The following is a 19637-nucleotide window of genomic DNA, read 5'->3' as shown; positions in this document are numbered from 1 at the left end:
AACCCGCGACAAGGGATCACAAGATGTTTATGTAGCTTTTTAGTGATCATAGAGTAGAATCACAGAATCATAAAGGTTGGAAAAGCCCTCTAAGAATTTTGAGTTCAGCCAATTCCCCAGCACTGCCAAGGCCACCACTGACCCCTGTCCCCAAGTGCCACATCCACTTTTAAATCCCTCCAGGGATGGTGACCCCAGCACTGCCCTGGGCAGCTGTGCCAATGCCTGACCACCCTTCCCTGAAGAAATTTTCCCAATATCCACCCTGCCCCTCCCCTGGCCCAGCCTGAGGCCGTTCCCTCTCCTCCTGTCCCTGTTCCCTGGCAGCAGAGCCCGACCCCCCCCGGCTGCCCCCTCCTGTCAGGGACTTGTGCAGAGCCACAAGGTCCCCCCTGAGCCTCTTTTGCTCCAGGCTGAGCCCCTTTCCCAGCTCCCTCAGCCGCTCCTGGTGCTCCAGACCTTTCCCAGCTTCGTTGCCTTCCCTGGACATGCTCCAGCCCCTCAAGGTCTGCCTTGGACTGATCCAGCCTGTCCAGATCCCTCTGCAGAGCCTTCCTACCCTCAAGCAGATTGTCACTCTCACCCAACTTGGTGCCATCTCCAAACTTGCTGAGGGTGCACTCAGTCACTTACCCAGGTCGTGGGTAAAGTTATTAAACAGGTTTCCATTTTCATGTTATTTTGACCCTGTCTCTGCAGAGCTGCCTGCTTCTGTTACGATGCTCACATTTCTGTGGGGAGAGCTCTAATGTTCTGTAGTGGTTTGGTCCAAAATACTCATTACTGTTTATCTGCTGTGAGATAAGAATTAGGAGAAATGCAAAACAGGCACCAAACTTGAAAGAATATAAAGAAGTTTATTAACAGACCTAAAAGAAGGAAAAAAAAATTATACCACCTTCAGAACTCTCCTCCTCCCCCCACCTTCCTCCCTTCTCCCACTGACAATGTAAAAAGACAACCCTTAAGATGTTCAGTCTGTTTACTACTTTCATAATAACCTTGTTCAGTCCATTTAGAAAGAGAAGTCTCTTCTTGCTCATGCTATGAAAACATTATCACAACGAGACAGCCGCCCACTTCCAAATATTGTTCAGTCCATTTAGGAAGAGGAGTCTCTCTGCCTGCGTGTGAGTCCTTTCCCCCGACTTGCAGCTTTTCCCGCAACTGCTTTCGAGGGTCCACTCTTGAAGTTTTTTGGAGTACAATTTTAAGGTTGAGCTGTTCAGAAACAAAAACAGAGGCCCTTCTCCTTCCCTGGGAGCAAAGGGTCTTCCTCATCATCATTAGGACTATCTCTGGGAGCATCTCTAGGGGCTGAGGTTTTCTCCTTTCCCATTTGGAGCAAAAGTCCTCATCTGGTTCATCTCTCCCTGTCCAAACTTCTCATGAAATTACAGCTGCGTCAGCATCTGCCTATCTCAGCGCAGGTGCTTTTGCTCACGAGTTGAACACTCCACCCCCCATATCTTCATGAAATTACAACAGGATACTCTGATATATCCTAGCTTCACAACAGAATTTCAGCTTTAAGCATCTCCTCTCTCTCTTCCCTCAGGTTTTCAGCTCTTCACAGCAATAAAAGGGTTAATCTCACCTCGGCCTTGCAGCTTTGCAGCTGGAATGTTGAATTTTTCTTATCGAAGTGGAGAGGGGGGAGAGCCAAGCCGCTCCGACTGCCCACGGCAAGGCAGTGGGGGGGGTTCCATGGCTGGAACAGGTCCATGGCTTCAGGATGGCCGTGGCCCAGCCCGGCCTGGCCCAAGCAGGGCCTGGCCAGGCCCACTGGCCCCCACACGGGGCCCGCAGCCACCTGTCCCAGCGCCGGAAACGAGAGAGGGCTTGGAGGGGGAGTTTGCCTATTCTTAAATGTGGATCACAGAGGTGATCACAACTTTAAGTGGCTTAGAGAATTGTCCATATTCAAACTGGCCAGCTGATAGGTTCTATCAGTTCCCAGAGGAAACTGTAAGCACCCCTTAGCAAGGACGTCCCTTCCGGGACTATGCTTGCTAACCTATGACATCCCTACAAATTCTCACTCTGTATTTTGTACAGAAAGAAATCATAAAATCATGAAATGGTTTGGGCTGGAAGGGACCTTAAGGCTCATCTCACTTCATCCCCTGCCATGGGCAGGGACACCTCCCACTGTCCCAGGTTGCTCCAAGCCCTGCCGAGCCCTGGCCTTGGACACTGCCGGGGATCCAGGGGCAGCCACAGCTGCTCTGGGCAACAGGGGTAAACACAAGGTGAGGGAGGAAGAGGCAGAATGAAAATAATTTCCACATTTCACTCTGCATGTGAACAGCACCAATGTACCGGCAGCTGTTTAATCCAGCGACTCCTGTTTTTCATAGAGAAAGGGAGCCAAGAGCGTGGAGCTCTGCGTGCGGCGGGGCTGGGCCCGCACACGCTGCGGGCTGTTCATCGTCCCACGCACCCCTCGCTCCCCGTTCCCTCCGCTCCCCGGCGCGGCCCTCACGCACCTCGCAGCCCGCGCAGCTCCGCCACGGGCACCAGCCGGATGTTCTCGCTGCGCAGCACGTCCCGGTGCGGCCGGTTCTCTACGAGGGGAGAGCCCGGTCAGCGGCGCGACCGCCCCGCCCGGCCCCGCGGCCCCCCGGCCGCCCCTCACTCACGGAGGTAGCCCAGCAGAGCGACCTCGCGCCCGTGCCGGGCCAGCGCCAACGCGTGGTACTGCATCCGCGGGCTGCGGCCCAGGTCCCCCAGCACGGCCACGCACACCCGGCCCGCGCCGCCCGCCCGCCGCCGCCGCCGCCACAGCAGCAGAAACAGCAGGCCCAGCACCGCGCCCGTCACCGCCGGCCACAGCCCCGGCCACGGCCACAGCCCCAGCCACGGCCCCGGTGCCGCCATCTTTGAGCGCCGGCGAGGCGGGAAAGGCGTGCAGAGCGCGCCCCCTGGCGGCGCGGAGGTGCCTCGCTCTGAGGGGACCCCGGAGAGGCGGCGGGACCGGGGCAATTACAGAGAAAGCGGTTAGTTAATTACAGCACTAGAGAGGGGTTAATTAATTACAGCGGTACCGGACACTCGTCCGTAGTGTTTCCTGCTAAATTTTAGCGTATCTCGAAGTCAGGGGTGATTTCAGGGCAGCCCCATTACCATCAATGCATGTGCTTGTCTTTATTTTGAATTCAGCTAAATCCCAACTAGATCTTCTCTGTATCTGAGTTAATACTCTACATATTCCTGTGATATCCCTCAGTTTGTTGTCTCAATCCCCGATCCTACCAGGTACTAAATCCCTTCAACATTTCCATCCCACTGGGTTCTCATACATGTACATAATAAAAAATTTCCACCTGTTTCCAGCTTGCTGATCCCTGTTTTCTGGTGGAAATACGGAGCAAACAGTAGCCTCCTGACAGAAACGTTTGCCACGTTATCTTGGCACCACGGAAGTGACTGAACACCACGTTGAAAAAATCATTAAGTTGTACAAAAGTTTAAAACTAGGTCAGTTGTACTGGCCAAGAATCCAATAGGTGGTATCAAACAATGCAGAAAACAAATGGTATTTCTTCACTACAAACAGGGGTGAAGACACAAATGAAGGATGTTGGTGACCAGGGACAGGACCCAGGGAACAGCTGGAGCTGGGCCAGGGCAGGGTCAGGTTGGATATCAGGAAAGGTTCTTCCCCAGAGGGTGCTGGGCACTGCCCAGGCTCCCCAGGGAATGGGCACGGCCCCGAGGCTGCCAGAGCTCCAGGAGCGTTTGGACAGCGCTGCCAGGGATGCCCAGGGTGGGGTTGTTGGGGGGTCTGTGCAGGGCCAGGGGTTGGACTGGATGATCCCTGTGGGACCCTTCCAGCTCAGGACATTTCACAATTCCATGATTCTCTCTGCAGACCCTTGTGGCCACCCATCTGAATGGTATCCTGCTATTCCAGTTATGTTTCTTTGCCCCCTATGACAAAGCCAGATGTCAGATGTTGCATTTCCAGTGTAACTCTCCATACTGCCAAACAGCAAGTATGTGGTAACAATGAAACAATTGTTTCCTTTTAAAACATGTAACTAATTACAAGTGTGGGCAGACTGGTTCCGCAACAAAATAAAGCCTGGAATGTTTGCTCAAAGATTCTGCTCAGAATGCATCTTTTTCTACTGAGAAAGCATAGAAGCATAGGATATTCTGAGTGGGAAGGGACCCACAGGGATCATCCAGTCCAACTTCAGGCCCTGCACAGACACCCCAACAATCCCACCCTGGGCATCCCTGAGAGCGGTGTCCAAACACTTCTGGAGCTCTGGCAGCCTCGGGGCCATGCCCATTCCCTGGGGAGCCAAGGTTTCCTCAAGAAAAGCCCCACTGTCCCACACCCCTGTCCTGCTTTTACACATCCACCCCCGCCATGGCAGACACGCATCCATTCCAACCTGTAGGAGGTCTGATCTTTTGGGAATCCCTCATTTCAGTCCCTCCTACCTCACCTGACAGCTCCTTGCTGTGTATCATTTTAATGCAAAATGCAAATTGCTTCTCTGTTTACTTCCTTGAATAAAGTGCAAATATCCTGGCTGCAGTGGAATGAGGGACTGCTGGATTCTTGCAGGCTCTCAGGCGTAACGCCCCAACTCCGCACAGCTGGGCTTTCTGGCAGGTTATCAAACTACGTAAAATTACAAGTGTATCAGCTTTATGGATGCAGTGACTTTTCGTTTATGAAGGCAGAGTTGCAATAAAAGTCCTTTTGACCTTCAGAGCACTTAGCTGGAGAAGGATAAATAAGGTGCAGTCATCACTTCTGGCTGAGGCTCTGAAAACAGGGATGCACTTGAGAGAAATGCATTTTCAGAGACTACTGATCTCTGCCTGTATAATTTTTCATATTTATTGAATAGCAGTTCTGTTTTACAAAAGGCTTTTCCTGTCTCTTCTTCCTGAGCATTTCAGGAAGTTGGGAAATGCTGTTTGCATTTACTCTAGAAACAGTCTATTTGAGCTCCATCCCCAGTCCTCCTGCCCTCGATGGACTGCTGTGAGTGCAATAAACAGAGACAAAGCAGCCAAAATCCCTCTCACAAACGGAACTTCACTCATCCCAGAAGTCTCCAATTCAAATGTCTCGAGCAAATCTCATGACAACCTGCTGCTACCCTGGTTCCTCTTATTATCACATGATAGAAGTAGTACAAACCTTTTAAAACTTGCATTTGCACTGAAAAAATAACATGGAATATCCCAGTGACAAGTATTTGCACCAATCACACCTGCACTGTGGGGTACAGGCTAACAGCACTCACAAACTCAATATGACTCCAAAGGGCTCAGAGCACTGGCGCTGTGCTATATCATCATGGGATAAACCAGGGCCATTTTTAACAGCAAGGCAACCTGCTTCTTGTGTTTGTTCTCCTGTTTGCTCAGTTTCTAAAGCACAACCCCTGCCACAGCAGAGATGAAAGGAGCTGGCTGCAGAATAACCTCAATTTGGAAACAATTCCAGGTGGTCTGAAAGTCCACTGCAGGTGGCCCAGCACTGAGCCCATGGCCTGGTCTGGTGCTGCTGGGATGCCCCTGGGCTTTGCCCTGAAGATGAAAAGCCTGTGGTGTTTGAAGGTAGGACTGGCCCTAATGTTCCTCTAACAACCCCCATGCTCCAAAATATGAACTTAATGTTATTTAGTACCTGCAGTGGCATGAACTGTACACCTGCTCTACCTCATCTAATGTCAGCTGTTTCCCATAAACTTTTCACCAAGTCTTCCAACCTTCTTCTCTGAAGGGAAAATGCCACAGGATCACAGAATCAAGGAATAGTTTGGGTTGGAAAGAACCTTAAAGATAATCTCGTTCCAACCCATGGAATGAAAAGACCCTTTTAATACTCCTTTCTCCTCAACCACTCCAAACTCTGCACCCTTCTTGCAGCTGCTGCCTTTTAACCTCACCAGCTGCTTTTTATCTGCTTTATTCATTTTCTCCCAACCCAAAAAATCCCTAAGGAAGGAGCGAAGGAAAAATAAGCGACCTAGGAAATTTTTACACAACTTCCCAAAGACAATTTCTCCTGAATGGTTTGTATTGGCTTAGACAACTTTTCAGGCAGGTACAGGTTTAGGTTACAGAAATACATTTTCTATTTCCTTCCAAGGCATAGAAGAGGAAGGAGGGAGATAATCAGGAAAAGCAAAGCCAGTGTATATGGCTGATAACCACAGCCAAATTCAAATTAGTAATTGTTAGACAAGTTTTTTTCACAACAAAAAATTTGCAAATGGCAGGAAAATAATAAAATATTTCCTAATTGTGTTCATGCCCGAATTTTAGAGCTGGGCTGAACTTCAGGCTCAAGACAGAAGAATATTTGTCTTATATTCCAGTATATAATTGGAATTGGTATTAGATCTAGACATCAGCATGCACATTCCTCTCATGATAACAGAAAAAAATACCCACTGGCTGACCTCCACTGAGTGGGAAAAACAGAGATATTCTGACTTAGAGCCTGACTTAGACTTAAGTTAGAGTTGGGGTTGTGTCTTCATACCAAAGCTCAGCTGCTGAGATTCATTCGGCCCAGTGTGGTCGCAAGGTGTTTTCCCAGCCCCTGCACACACCCGTACTTTAGACCCTGCATTTTGGGGACAGGAATGTGTTTGTGACACGCCTGGAATGGAGACTGGTTATCTTTAACAGCAGGTAGTTATCTCCATTAGTGGGGAAATCATGTGTCGATGCAAAACAAACACTGGAATTCTGGCCACCCTTTCCTCTTTGAACAGTTCTGGAAAAACAAGTCCCTTGTACTCCACTTATCCTCAGTGTTAGTGAGGTGGAAGGAGCTGCTTTAGAGAGGAAAGCAAACTGCAAAGCAAATGCACTGTATGGAAAGGACAGACTATTCTGTTTTCAAACACTGCTTTGTTTTTCATTCCCGTTTGGGAGAGGTTTCTGTTCCCTGTGGATTTCCAAAGGTGACTTTTGGCCCAGGGATTCTACACTGCATGTTGTGATTCCAGACTCTCTTGTAGGCTTTAGAAAAGACATGGTGAGTTTGGGAACTGGATGGAATCTTCCCAGTGGAACCCTTGGTACATGATGATCCCTGTGAAAAGGTGACGGTGTTTGAGCGAAAGACCAAGCACAATCCTGAGTGAGCTCCCAGAGCACTCTATTCATGCTGAGTTTAGACCATGAAAACCACATTTAGACCACCCTGGAGTTCCACTGGACAGCTTGTTTCCAGCTGGAAACACAAGCAGGACACCTTCAGTTCTCCATGGCTGAATGAAACTGGAGGCATAACAAGCCATTAACTAAGATACTTTAATGCACTGGCTGGTCCTAAGGCAGTTTTCTGGTTCATTTGTGACATAAAACTGCATTTTCCCACCTGCAAGATACCTGGTACAGCAGCACATTTACCTGTACCAGGTGTGCTTATCCTGGGAAAGCTAAGGTATAATCCACTGGCTATGGAAACTCGGGGTTCTCCTCCTGCAACACAGCCTCAAGTTTGTGGCTCCACAGCCCCACTGCCCAAGGCACAGGGGAGATACCTGCCCTTGTACCGCATCATTTATGGAATCAAGGCCTGAAGAGAGCTGAGGAGGGACTTTGACAACGTCATAGGACAAGGGGAATGGCTTCCCACTGCCAGAGGGCAGGGCTGGATGGGGTATTGGGAAGGAATTGTTCCCTGGGAGGGTGGGCAGGCCCTGGCACAGGGTGCCCAGAGCAGCTGTGGCTGCCCCTGGATCCCTGGCAGTGTCCAAGGCCAGGTTGGACAGTGTCCAAGGCCAGGCTTGGAGAATCCTGGGACAGTGGAAGGTGTCCCTGCCATGGCAGGGGGTGGAACTGGGTTACTCTTAAGATCCCTTCCAACCTAAACCATTCCATGATTCTATGATTTAGTTCTTTTAATCATGTATTTGACTTAGACATTTCTTGAAAGAGAAAATTCACTGATTTATAAACTACAGCTCATTTTCTTCCTAACTCCGTTAGCCATGGCATACCACAGGATCCAGCAACTGAAGTTAAATTTAGGAAAACCCAGAGTTGCCTGAATGTACCATCATTCCCTCAGTGTAGTTATTTTTCCCTTCTGGAAAATGGACACAATCTTAATCCTCCGAAAGGGGATGATGGATCGGCAGTGGCTGTAGGGCCGTATGTACTGTGCTGTCCGGGACATGCGTGAGTGCCAGACGTGCTGTGGAGAAACAGCCGGATCCTCGGAGAGAGTCCCTGCGGGAGCGCTATCCCGCACTCCCGGCCCGTGTCCCGGCCGGAACGCTATCCCGGATTCCCGGCCCGTGTCCCTGCCGGAGCGCTATCCCGGATTCCCGGCCCGTGTCCCTGCCGGAACGCTATCCCGGATTCCCGGCCCGTGTCCCTGCCGGAGCGCTATCCCGCACTCCCGGCCCGTGTCTCTGCCGGAGCGCTATCCCGGATTCCCGGCCCGTGTCCCTGCCTGAGCGCTATCCCGCACTCCCGGCCCGTGTCCCGGTCGGAGCACTATCCCGGATTCCCGGCCCGTGTCTCTGCCGGAGCGCTATCCCGCACTCCCGGCCCGTGTCCCTGCCGGAGCGCTATCCGGATTCCCGGCCCGTGTCCCTGCCTGAGCGCTATCCCGGATTCCCGGCCCGTGTCCCTGCGGGAGCGCTATCCCGGATTCCCGGCCCGTGTCTCTGCCGGAGCACTATCCCGGATTCCCGGCCCGTGTCCCTGCCTGAGCGCTATCGCGCACTCCCGGCCCGTGTCCCTGCCTGAGCGCTATCCCGCACTCCCGGCCCGTGTCCCTGCCGGAGCGCTATCCCGGATTCCCGGCCCGTGTCTCTGCCGGAGCACTATCCCGCACTCCCGGCCCGTGTCCCGGCCGGAGCGCTATCCCGGATTCCCGGCCCGTGTCTCTGCCGGAGCGCTATCCCGGATTCCCGGCCCGTGTCCCGGCCGGAACGCTATCCCGCACTCCCGGCCCGTGTCCCTGCGGGAGCACTATCCCGGATTCCCGGCCCGTGTCCCGGCCGGAACGCTATCCCGCACTCCCGGCCCGTGTCTCTGCCGGAGCACTATCCCGGATTCCCGGCCCGTGTCCCGGCCGGAACGCTATCCCGCACTCCCGGCCCGTGTCTCTGCCGGAGCACTATCCCGCACTCCCGGCCCGTGTCCCGGCCGGAGCACTATCCCGGATTCCCGGCCCGTGTCCCGGCCGGAGCACTATCCCGGATTCCCGGCCCGTGTCCCTGCCGGAGCTGTCCCCGGTCCCCGCTCCGGCCCCCGCCCGGCGCCGCCAACCGCCAGAGGGCGCTGCCGCCGCCCGCGCGCCGAGCGCCCGCCAAGATGGCGGCGTGTGGGGCGGGCGGGGGTCCCGGCCGGGCGGGGGTCGGGGCGGGCCCAGCTCCGGGACGGGGATCGGGGCGAGCGGGGGTCGGGACGGTCGTGGCGGCCGCGCTGGCGGTGCTCGGCTCGCTGCAGGTGGCCCGCGGCGCCGGGTGAGTGTCTGGACACCGCGTGTCCCGGAGCGGGGCTATGCCCGGCTCCCGGGGGCTCCCGGTGCCCTGAGGTCGGGCTGGTGCAGCGGGTGCTAAGCGGGACAGGCCGCCCTTGAGCCGCGGTGGGTCACACCGGGGACGCGGGAGAAGCGGGCCCGGCGTGTCAGCGAGGCCCTGCCCACCCCGAGCTGCGCCGCTCTCGTCACCCCGCGTTTGCGGCCTTGGGGCAACCGGGTGTTGTCGTTGCAGGAGCCCCCCCAGCGAGCCTCCGCTGCAGCCGTACCCCCCTGGCAGCACGGCCCTCGGCACAGCCACCGGCACGTCAGGGACTGCCAGCCCCTCAAGTACGGCAACGTCACGCACGAAGCGTGGCCCGGCGACAACAGCACGGCCGGCCCGGTGGCTGTCACCAGAACGTTTGTCTCGTACATCCCCCCGGAGGGCAGCGACCGCAAGGTGATCTATGGCCACTTCACTTTCGTGAGGAACCCCCTGAGGACCTTCTCCGTGCTGGAGCCGGGCGGTGCCGGCGGCTGCCTGGCTCAGCGCAGAGCCCCCGTGGAGGAGACTGCAAAGCTCAGGAAGTGTCTGGTGGCCCAGAACGGCGGGTACTTTAACATGGAAACTGGGGAGTGTCTTGGGAATGTTGTGAGTGATGGAAGGCTGGTGAGAGACTCTGGAGGCCTACAAAACGCTCAGTTTGGCATCCGGAAAGATGGCACCATGGTGTTCGGGTAAGAGCTGGGGGCTGTTTGGAGAGCGCTCTCTACCCTGAAGACTTTTAGGCATCGCTGGGTAGGAAGCTCATCCCAGCACTGCCTCTTTGGCCTCCCCAGTTAGAGTAGAAGCTCACTTTAAATGCTGAAGCTAGGGACGTTTTAGCTGTACCTCGTGCAGCTGTCTCTGTAGCCCTTGGCTCATGTCCTAGGATGAAGAGAAGCTAAGTTATGATCTCTAGCTGCTCAGGTTCCAGTGTCTCCTCTCCCACCTTGCAGTAGGGACGCTGGGCAGGGGTAGAAGTGGGAGAGGGCTCTGTGTTCACTGCAGAGGAGATGCAGAGTGGAGTGCGTGTGCTCTGGCTGCAGTACAGAAAGGCTGGGCTTGGAAGGGACCTCAGGAGGTGCCTTATCCAGCACCCTGCTCAGCACAGGTTGGATGGAGCAGGCTGCTCAGGGCCATATCTGGTTGAATTTTGAACATCTCCAAGGATGGAGACTCCTTATCCTCTCTGGGCAAACCTGTGACTGAACATATCAACACTTTTTTAGAACACTTTACGGATGGTGACTCCGCCACTGCTCTGGGTAGTTCTGCCTGTGCCTGACCACCCTTTCCATGAAGGAATTTCCCCAATATCCAACCTAAACCTCCCCTGGCCCAGCCTGAGGCTGTTCCCTCTCCTCCTGTCCCTGTTCTCTGGGAGCAGAGCCCGACCCCCCCCGGCTGCCCCCTCCTGTCAGGGACTTGTGCAGAGCCACAAGGTCCCCCCTGAGCCTCCTTTGCTCCAGGCTGAGCCCCTTTCCAGCTCCCTCAGCTGCTCCTGGGGCTCCAGCCCCTTCCCAGCTCTGTTCCCTTCTCTGGACACCCTCCAGCCCCTCAGGGTCTGTCTTGCTGTGAGAACCCCAGAACTGACTCCAGGACTGGAGGTGCCTCAGCAGTGCTCAGCACAGGGGATGGTCACTGCCCTGGGCCTGCTGGCCACACTGTGGCTGGTCCAGGCCAGGTGTCACTGGCCTTCTTGCCCACCTGGCCATGTGACACTCCCCATGTGACTTCTGTCTGGAGACAGAAGCTCTGAGCACCCTCTGACTGAGGGACTGTAGTGCTCCTTGGACTGAAAAGCCTCCAGGAGTTGTCCTTCCCCAGCAGCAGCAGGATCATAAAGGTCCCAGAAGGGTTCCCAGGATCCTTCTGATGGTCTCAGAAGACACAGCAGCAGCCTGGAAGCTGCATTCTCCACCCTTATGGTAGCTCACTCCCAGGCCTTAGTGAGCTTTGTGTCCCTGCAAAGCCACACAGAGTGTGCCAAGCCAGGGCTTTATCCTGCAGCCATTCTGACAGCCATGAGTACCATGGCCTTGATTTATGTGAGAGAGGGGCTGGGTGGGTCAGTGACATGTCCCTTCAGTGAGGGGGCTTCTGCAGAGGGGACCAACAGCAATTTCAGGGTCACTGTTGAGCCCTTAACCTCACCTCTGCCCTGCTGCTCCCCAGCTCTGGCAGGATGTCCCTATCAAATGGAGTTATCATGGTGCTTGGTGGCTTTGTGCCTTCCAAACCATGACCAGAAAAATAGTTTGGGTGTAAATAATTTAGGCTGTCAGGACAGTGGGGAAAGTCGTTCACAACTTCACTCTTTCACGCTGCATCATGGCCAGCAGGACACAGCACAGGGCGCAGTTAGCCCCACCCTGCAAAGCTCCTGCCTCTCCCTGGGCTGACAGTGGGTGAATCCAGGCTTTAAAAGCTGTCAGTCCCTGCCCCGAACTGTTGTGTAGTTTGAACTATTTTCAGCCATGTTCATGTTGTCTTTGTGTTCATTTCCCATGGGAAAAGGGAATTCTTCTTGCATGTTTTCCATTCAGGTATTTGCAATTACACTTTTCTACAAAACACAAAGCTTTGTTTGCCTACAGTCGCAGATACCAAACAAGTACAAGTTGAGCATCCAGCTCCCACAAGACATTTAAAAAATCACCTTTAAACCCAAAGCCTCTGGCAGAGCATGGCCGTCCTGCTCCAGCCCCTGCTCCCATCCTCTCCTCCCGGTTGCAAACATCCCCCAGCACCAGGCTCCAATGAGGCAGGTGTTACTCATCACCCTAATTCAGGAGAGAGCAGCATCCCTTGGGAAGCACCCTGTGGTGACACACAACACCCGAGCATGGAGGTGGCAGCTGAACAGTCCTTCTGCAGGAGCAGAGGAGCTGCCTTCCCAGATGGAAGGAGCAGGTAGCATCCAGTGCAGCTGCAGGCAGGCTGGATGCTGTAGCTCCAAGTGCTCTCCAAAGCTGTTTGGTGTCACATTTTTGGAGAATAGAAGCTGACAGGCAGCAAGATGTTCCAGCTGCTTCCACAGATCCCTGAGTGTTTGGCAGTGGCTCTGTGCTTGTGTTCTGCCAGATGCTTTCTGCCCTTGTTACCCTGGCTCGGATCCACTGGCCACATTGCTGGCAGGAGTTGTTTCAGGCACAGTGGCCTGGGACCATCATTAGCTGTGGGTTTGTGCAGAGGAGCAGAGAACGGGCTGCTCTGACTGCTAAGGTGATGTTTCACACTGCTTGACCCCTCATTTTAGATGTAGCTAACCTTCATTCCACCTTCTTCTCCCCTTCTCCCTGCTTCAGGAGCCTGCTGGCAGCAGGAGAGGCTTTAACATGACATGCTGTGACTGTGGGTAACCCTCCTGCTCTCTGTTCCTAGTTACCTGTCTGAGGAAGATGTCCTGGATCAATCCAACCCTTTTGTGCAGCTTGTGAGTGGGGTGGTTTGGCTCCTGAGAAACGGAGAGGTGTACATCAACCAGAGTCGGGCGGCCGAGTGTGGTGACATTCAGACCACAGGTAAAGACTGTGGGGCCTGGCTTCAGGCTGGCCATGATTGTCCTTGCCATGGGGCTCTTGGGAGGAGGGGCACTTAAGAAGTCAGCTTTCATAGAATCCTACAGTAGTTTGGAATGGAAGGACCTTAAAGACCATCTCATTCCACCCCCTGCCATGGGCAAGGACACCTTCCACTAGCCCAGGCTGCTCCAAGCTCCGTCCAGCCTGACCTTGGCCACTGCCAGGGATCCAGGGGCAGCCACAGCTTCTCTGGGCACCCTGTGCCAGGGTCTCCCCACCCTCACAGCCAAGAATTCCTGTCTCATCTAACCTGTCCAGAGAAACTCGAAGCAGGTGCCTCTTACACGAGTTTAAAGCCAAGGGCTTGTGAATCCCCTGCTTTGTCCCTGTGCCAGACAAAATCCTAACCAAGAGCACTTCTGTAGGGCTTGGATGAACAAGAGGAGCCTGGGCTGTGTTCTCACTGTGTTTCAGTTCAGATGAACCCCTTGCTGGGAGCTGTTTTGCAGACCAGATGTGTCTTAACATCCCATTGTGTCCCCCAGCTGAGTGTGAACTGTTCCCTGTCCTGCAGGAACCTTTGACAAGTTCATCAATGTGATCTCAGCCAGGACTGCCGTGGGACATGACAGTCAGGGCCGGCTGGTCTTGGTTCACGTGGATGGACAGACAGAATCCAGAGGGTAAGGGCTTGGATAAGGTCTTAAACTCCTGGGACTGGAGGGACATTGCAGCTGCCAGGGATATGTTTTAAGGCAGAGACTTGCAGAATTCAGGAGGGCCAGAAAAGGCTTACACAGCCCTCCTCAGGGTGCCCGTGGGGGGAGAGCTTCCCCTTCCACCACAGAGAGCAACACATTCCTGATCTAACAGCTTCATTGAAGGCAAATCAACAAACAACCTCTGCTTTGCAGGGTCAACCTGTGGGAAATGGCAGAATTCCTGAAGCAGCAGGGAGTCATCAATGCTATCAACCTGGATGGTGGAGGCTCTGCCACGCTGGTCCTGAACGGGACCCTCGCCAACTACCCCTCTGAGCACTGGTAGGTGCTGCTGGCTCGTGCCCAGGGCTGCTCCTGTCAGGGTGCAGAGCCCAGTCCCACCCGCTGGCGTGGCTGGGAGGGCACAGCAAAGGCAGGTGACAGGATCCACGGGAGAGAGCAGCTCTCAAATTTAAAGCCATTGAGTGACTCCATGTTTTTTCCACTTAGTCATCCAGGATTAAAGCTGAGCTGGTTCCAGACAGGCAGCAAAGCTGTGCCTGTGACTGAGTGGCTGATGTGGGAATTGGATAAGGCAGCAGCTCTTAGTCTGGGAGGCTCAGAGCTGTACATTCATGGGAATTAGCAGAGATCTGTCAGCAGCTTATTATTAATGGAAGAGATACACTGACTGGGAGACCCTGCCCTGCCTCATTGGAGGGAATCTAAAGAATATTTTACTTCAAATTCAACTTTTTAGTCAGTTCTGACTATAAACATGAAGGGATTTAACATTCTGTTGCCATAACTGCAATGATATCATTTATATCAAAGCAAATAACATTCAAGAAAAGGTGCATTGGGTGCCAAAATTAGGGAAGCTAGGATTGCTTAAAGGGAGACTGTGTTGCTTCTGTAATTCCATGTTTGAAATGATACCTATCAGATGGGATTGATCACACAGTTAAAACATTGACTGCAATGTAGTTTTATGTTTATATTTTCCCAGTATTAATGTTCACGTTTGCAGTGTGGATCAGGAGGGAATCTGTGGATTCCATAACGGGTGTTGGGTCGGGCTGGGCAGCACAGTGCTGTCCCAGCTCACGCTGTCCCCTCTGCTGTCCCCAGCTCCTTTGACAGCATGTGGCGGTGTCCCCGGAGCATCTCCACCGTGGTGTGTGTGCACGAGCCGGGCTGCGACCCTCCTGACTGCAGTGGCCACGGGCTCTGCGTGGCCGGGCACTGCCACTGCAACGGCCACTTCTGGGCAGGTCCCGCCTGTGACACCTTGGACTGCGGCCCTGCCAACTGCAGCCTGCACGGCGTCTGCAGCGCCTGTGAGTCCTGCGCTGTGTCCCACGGAGGGGCTGCAGGGGAGGCAGGACCTGGCCTCGCATCCCTGGGAATGTCCCTGGGGAATCTCTGCCTGCCTGCCAGCCACCAGCTGGGTGGGTGGGGCTGCTTCCCCTCTCCTCCGGCGTCTGAGGCACAGATGGTCAGAGCACGTTGCCTTTGGGAGCCAGCAGCAGGGCTGGGCTGGGGCTCGGGGCTCGAAACTTCCAGCTCCGTGCCTCAGTTTCCCTTTCTGCCCCAGGCTTGTGCTCTGGGTGTTTTGTGAGGCTGCTGATGGGCAGGGCTGTGTATTACGCTGTGTGACAGCAGCTGCTTCTATCCCCTCCCCTTACTGTTCCTTCTTTACTTGCCTTTCCTACTTCGTAATTTTTACAAGTGTGCAGTTGCTACTCCTCCATGAATCTGAACCTAGGGATTGCTGGAATGTCTGACCCCAGCTTCTGCCCCTCTGTGCCCAATCCCGTTACTCTCTTCCTGTCCTCCTGACTCAGCTTTCATTCAAGTGTGCCCCAGTGGCTGGGCAGAGCTTGGTGGGTGCAGGTGTTGCCAGTAGCTGACCCAGAGCTGATCCCCGGGAATGCCATCAGCAGGGATTCTGCTCTGCAGCTGGGGAGGGGGTGTGTGTGAACCCACCCTTTGTGTGAGCACAGGATTCCTCTTCTGGGGGTAAGAGGACACCTCAAGAGGCAGAGGCTCCTAATTTCGAGTCCTTGCTGCTTCCAAGTGTTTTTTGTTGTCAGTAATGCCTGTTCTGTGTGTTTGCATAGCTGGATGCCTGTGTGACGCCGGCTGGACTGGCAGCAACTGCACTGAAGGTAAATACTGACTGCTACTCCACTGCCTCTTCACAACCAGGGAGAGGGGAGTGGGAACCCCTTCCCAACAGCTGCCTGCCCGAGAGGGAGCAGGGAAGGGAAAGGCCACGCCGTGGGCTGCTCTGTTTTGGCAGTTAGAGTTCAGTTGAAGCTGGAACATCCACAATTGGCTTGGTGTGAGACACTCAAGCCCTTGCTCCTTGTTCAGGGCACACACTCAGCTTGTTGCTGGGCATCCCTCCACACCCTGAGCTGTGGCTGTGAGCTGGGATTGCTCACCTCTGCAGCCAGGGCCCTGGTGACATCTCTGCTTGTGCCCCTGGTTCCTACAGGGAGTCCTGCAGCCAGAAATGCCGGTGCCAGCACGGCAGCTCCTGTGACCCCATGCACGGAGCCTGTTCCTGCCCCGCTGGCTGTGAGCACAGTAAGGGCTGCTCTCAGTGACCACCGGGGCTGGGGACAGCATTTTGTGTCACCTCTGAACCACCTGTTGTAGGCAAAGCAAGGGGCAGTTCTGCCAGGGCAGCTCAGGCCTGAACATCACCAGGTGGCTCCCAGCTCTTTGGGGCCTGCCTATCCTACCCAAAGGGGCTAGAAAGGAGAGGAAGGAGCAGAGAGGAAAGAGGAGTTTGCTTCATCAACAGAAAATTGTGGATTCCTGTTTAGTCTCAGCCCCAAAGAACTGCATTCATTTCCCAGAGCCCCTGAGTGAACACAAAACATCCTCTGCTCCAGGGTGTTGCACCAGGCCCTGCTGGAGCCCAGGCCTCAGGTGATCCAGGTCAGTGCCTGTGGAATGCTCCAGAGGGCTGCACTGCCATCCCACCCTCACACTCCTTGTGCCAGTGCTAACGGAGCTGGCCCTGTTCTCCGTCCTGTAACCACTCCAGGCCCCCCTGTATCTGAGTGAACTTCCTGGGTGCCTGATTCTGTCAGTGATGCTCTGTTCCAGTCTGGGAACACTCAGCCAATCCCATCCCAGAGATGTTGCCCAGAGCAGCTGTGGCTGCCCCTGGATCCCTGGCAGTGTCCAGGGCCAGGCTGGATGGGGCTTGGAGCAGGCTGGGACAGTGGAAGCTGTCCCTGCCCGTGGCAGGTGGTTGGAGCAAGATGAGCTTTGAAGCCCCTTCCAGCTCAAACCATTGCATGATTCTGTGATCCCAGCTCCTCACAAACTTCCCTCTGAGGCACACCAGAGAGCAGCCTGGGACTCCCAGCACGGTGCTCCCAGGCTGCTGCAGGCTCAGCTGAGCTGGGGGAGCTGCAGCCACAGCCTGGGTGGTCTCAGAGCAGTTGGAGCTTTGGCAATGACCAGTCCCTTTGTGATCCCATCCCCAGAGTGTCCCCTGGGCTGGTTTGGGCCGAGCTGCCAGAGCCGCTGTGCATGTGACCACTCGTGTCCCTGTGACCCCGAGACGGGCAGCTGCAACATCACCCACCACGGGGCACTGCAGGACCACTTACACAGAGGTACCCGACTGCAGGGGGGTGGGGTCTGAAAAAGAGTTGGAAGAGCAGCTTTAGTGCATAATGGTGTTTGCTTAGTCACCAGCTCTGCTTAAGCTTGCTCTTTTTTAGTGGAATTTTACACCCTTCCCCACCTTTCTTCCCTCTTTGTTTTTCAGCTGGGCAGTGTTTGGCTTCCCAGAATAAGGAAAAGAGCAAAGAAAAATTCTCTCTGTCAGAGTAAGTGTGTGGTGCTCACTGTGCATCTCAGAGGCTGTCACAGAGCATGGGGAGTGTTCAGTCTGCAGAAAAGGGGGATCAGGGGGGACCTTGTGGCTCTGCACAACTCCCTGACGGGGGTGGGGGGTGGTTGGGCTCTGCTCCCAGGGAACAGGGACAGGACAAGGGGAAATGGCCTCAAGTAGTGCCAGGGGAGGCTTAGGTTGGATATTTGGGAATTTCCTTCATGGGAAGGGTGGTCAGGCACTGGCACAGCTGCCCAGGGCTGTGGTCACCATCCCTGGAGGGATTTAAAAGCCGTGTGGGTGTGGCACTTGGGGACACGGGTCAGTGGTGGCCTTGGCAGTGCTGGGGAATGGTTGGACTCGATGATCTCAGAGGCTTTCCCAACCTAAAAGATTCCGTGATTCTGTCCTGCCTGAGAGCAGGCCCACAAGCTCGGGAACGCAGAGAAGGGAGGACAATCCTCTGCACACTGGGCACAGGTGACACAGGTGAGCTGTTGGTGATGTGATTTGTGTGTCCCACAGAGGCTCGTGGCTCTCCCTGAGCTCTGCCTTGGCCCTGGTGCTTCTGCTGAGTGCCCTGGGGAACGTGGGGCTGGTGCTGCGGGTGCGGGCACAGCGGCAGCACCGGGACTGGGACTATCGCTACCACCCCCTGAGGGACATCAACGGGGACACCTCGCACAGACCGCCCTCTGCTGCCTGGGACCGGGAGGATATTCAGGAGCCGGAGGACACTCGGGAACCCGAGGACACTCAGGACCCAAACCAAGAGCTCCTTTAGAGTCGTGGATGGGAAGAGATGAGGTATTTCACTGTGCACCCCTGCACAGCCCCTCAGCACCAACTGGGACTGGGGTTCTTCCCACTGGGAGTCTCAAACTGCTGCCTGAGGAACCTCAGCCCAAGAACTCCCCTGCTTGTGAGGCCATGGTTTTCTTTTCCCTGCTGCTCCAGCACTCAGGACTGCAGCATTAGGGGATGCAGGACATCCCCTGGGTGAGGGAATTCCACAGCTGCAGCAGGAGAGGGCCTGGTTCCTTCCAAAACTTGAGGGAAACAGGTGAAGGATGCAAGCTACGGTACCTCAGAAGGGTCCCTGTTCACCTGAGCAGTGCTGAGTATTTTTAAGATGCAAGATAAATCACCTCTAGTACAAAGCTGGGCTTAAGGGTATTACAGTCAATGTCTGCCCTTCCTTGCTAAGCTCAGATTTTAATCAGAAAAGTGACAAAACGGTTGTTCTAAAATGTTGAAGCAGGCAAGCAGAGCCCTCCTCCCCTGGCCACGGTGGTGGCTCAGGGGTGACACCCAGGGTTGTGACAGCCCCGTGCAGGGCTGGAATGTTTTCTGACCAATCTTCAGCCCAGAGCAGCCCCAGAGGGTGATGAGTGCTGTGTTTTGGGGCAGCTCCTACAGCACAGCACCACAGAAAGCCCTGTCAGGTCACAGGTTCCGTTTGTGCATCGCTCCAGCTCCCCGGAGCTGAAGGGCCCTGCCCGGCTCCATCAGCTGAGGGACCCCGGCCCTGACACAGCCCGGAGCTCTCCCTGTGGGGAGGGGCACGGACAGGGAGAGCCTGGCACGGCTGGCATGACACAGACTGGGCTGGCATGACACAGACTGGGCTGCCCTGGCCCAGCTGGGCACTCCTCAGAGGGACCAGCAAGGGCCCCAGCCAAGCCAGGATCCCGAACAGCTCGTCTGGAAACGTGGAGCACATCCTTGCAGTTCCATTAAACAGTGTTTGAGATTGCTTCCCTGTGAGGGAACCCCAGCCTTGCATGAGCCCCTTGGATGCTGCAGAGGGGTGAGAGCCTGTCTGAGCCTCACACATCTTTATGCACTCCCTTTTTTACCTCTCCAAGTAAAGGATGTGTAATTTCTGTGCCAGTGTTGGCATCCAATCAGCCTGTAACCAAGAGACTCTATTTTTCTATGATTTACAGAAGATTATTTGAAACTTGAATAAAGTCTATTAGTGCTACCTGCCTGAACCTTGAAATTCCTGATGTCCAGCTGCAGCAGGAGCTGTGATCCT

The 19637-nt window shown here is 54.7% G+C and overlaps 2 protein-coding genes across 4 annotated transcripts in view; one reads left to right on the top strand and one right to left on the bottom strand.

Annotated features, from left to right (window-relative positions):
- The window catches only part of ALG1 (ALG1 chitobiosyldiphosphodolichol beta-mannosyltransferase), a 14687-nt gene extending 11792 nt beyond the window's left edge, over nucleotides 1–2895 (bottom strand). For all 3 annotated transcript variants that reach the window (XM_039560072.1, XM_039560073.1, XM_039560074.1), the window contains exons 1-2: nucleotides 2643–2895; nucleotides 2490–2567 (exon numbers count right to left, since the gene is read on the bottom strand). In XM_039560072.1, coding sequence (XP_039416006.1) covers nucleotides 2490–2567; nucleotides 2643–2880 — 316 coding nt within the window. In that variant the 5' untranslated portion in view covers nucleotides 2881–2895. The remainder of the gene's footprint in view (nucleotides 1–2489; nucleotides 2568–2642) is intronic.
- A 5273-nt stretch (nucleotides 2896–8168) lies between these two features.
- Nucleotides 8169–19589, top strand: NAGPA (N-acetylglucosamine-1-phosphodiester alpha-N-acetylglucosaminidase). The gene is made up of 11 exons (XM_039560543.1): nucleotides 8169–8172; nucleotides 8713–9470; nucleotides 9720–10204; nucleotides 12894–13033; nucleotides 13608–13716; nucleotides 13948–14076; nucleotides 14866–15074; nucleotides 15858–15905; nucleotides 17244–17375; nucleotides 17531–17591; nucleotides 18122–19589. The coding sequence occupies exons 1-11, from the start codon at nucleotides 8169–8171 to the stop codon at nucleotides 18378–18380; spliced, it is 2334 nt and encodes a 777-aa protein (XP_039416477.1). The 3' UTR covers nucleotides 18381–19589.
- The last annotated feature ends 48 nt before the right edge of the window (nucleotides 19590–19637 follow it).

The sequence above is a fragment of the Corvus cornix genome, chromosome 14 (genome assembly GCF_000738735.6).
Source record: "Corvus cornix cornix isolate S_Up_H32 chromosome 14, ASM73873v5, whole genome shotgun sequence".
NCBI lineage: Eukaryota > Metazoa > Chordata > Aves > Passeriformes > Corvidae > Corvus > Corvus cornix.
The sequence above is the reverse complement of the archived record's forward strand: the minus strand, read 5'-3'. Positions and strand labels throughout refer to the sequence as shown.

Bases quoted from the DNA above. Each gene is read 5' to 3' on its own strand.
- NAGPA (XM_039560543.1), top strand. The intron at 13,717-13,947 runs GTAAGGGCTTGG...TCTGCTTTGCAG, and splicing joins GGACAGACAGAATCCAGAGG to GGTCAACCTGTGGGAAATGG. The intron at 15,075-15,857 runs GTGAGTCCTGCG...GTGTTTGCATAG, and splicing joins GCACGGCGTCTGCAGCGCCT to CTGGATGCCTGTGTGACGCC.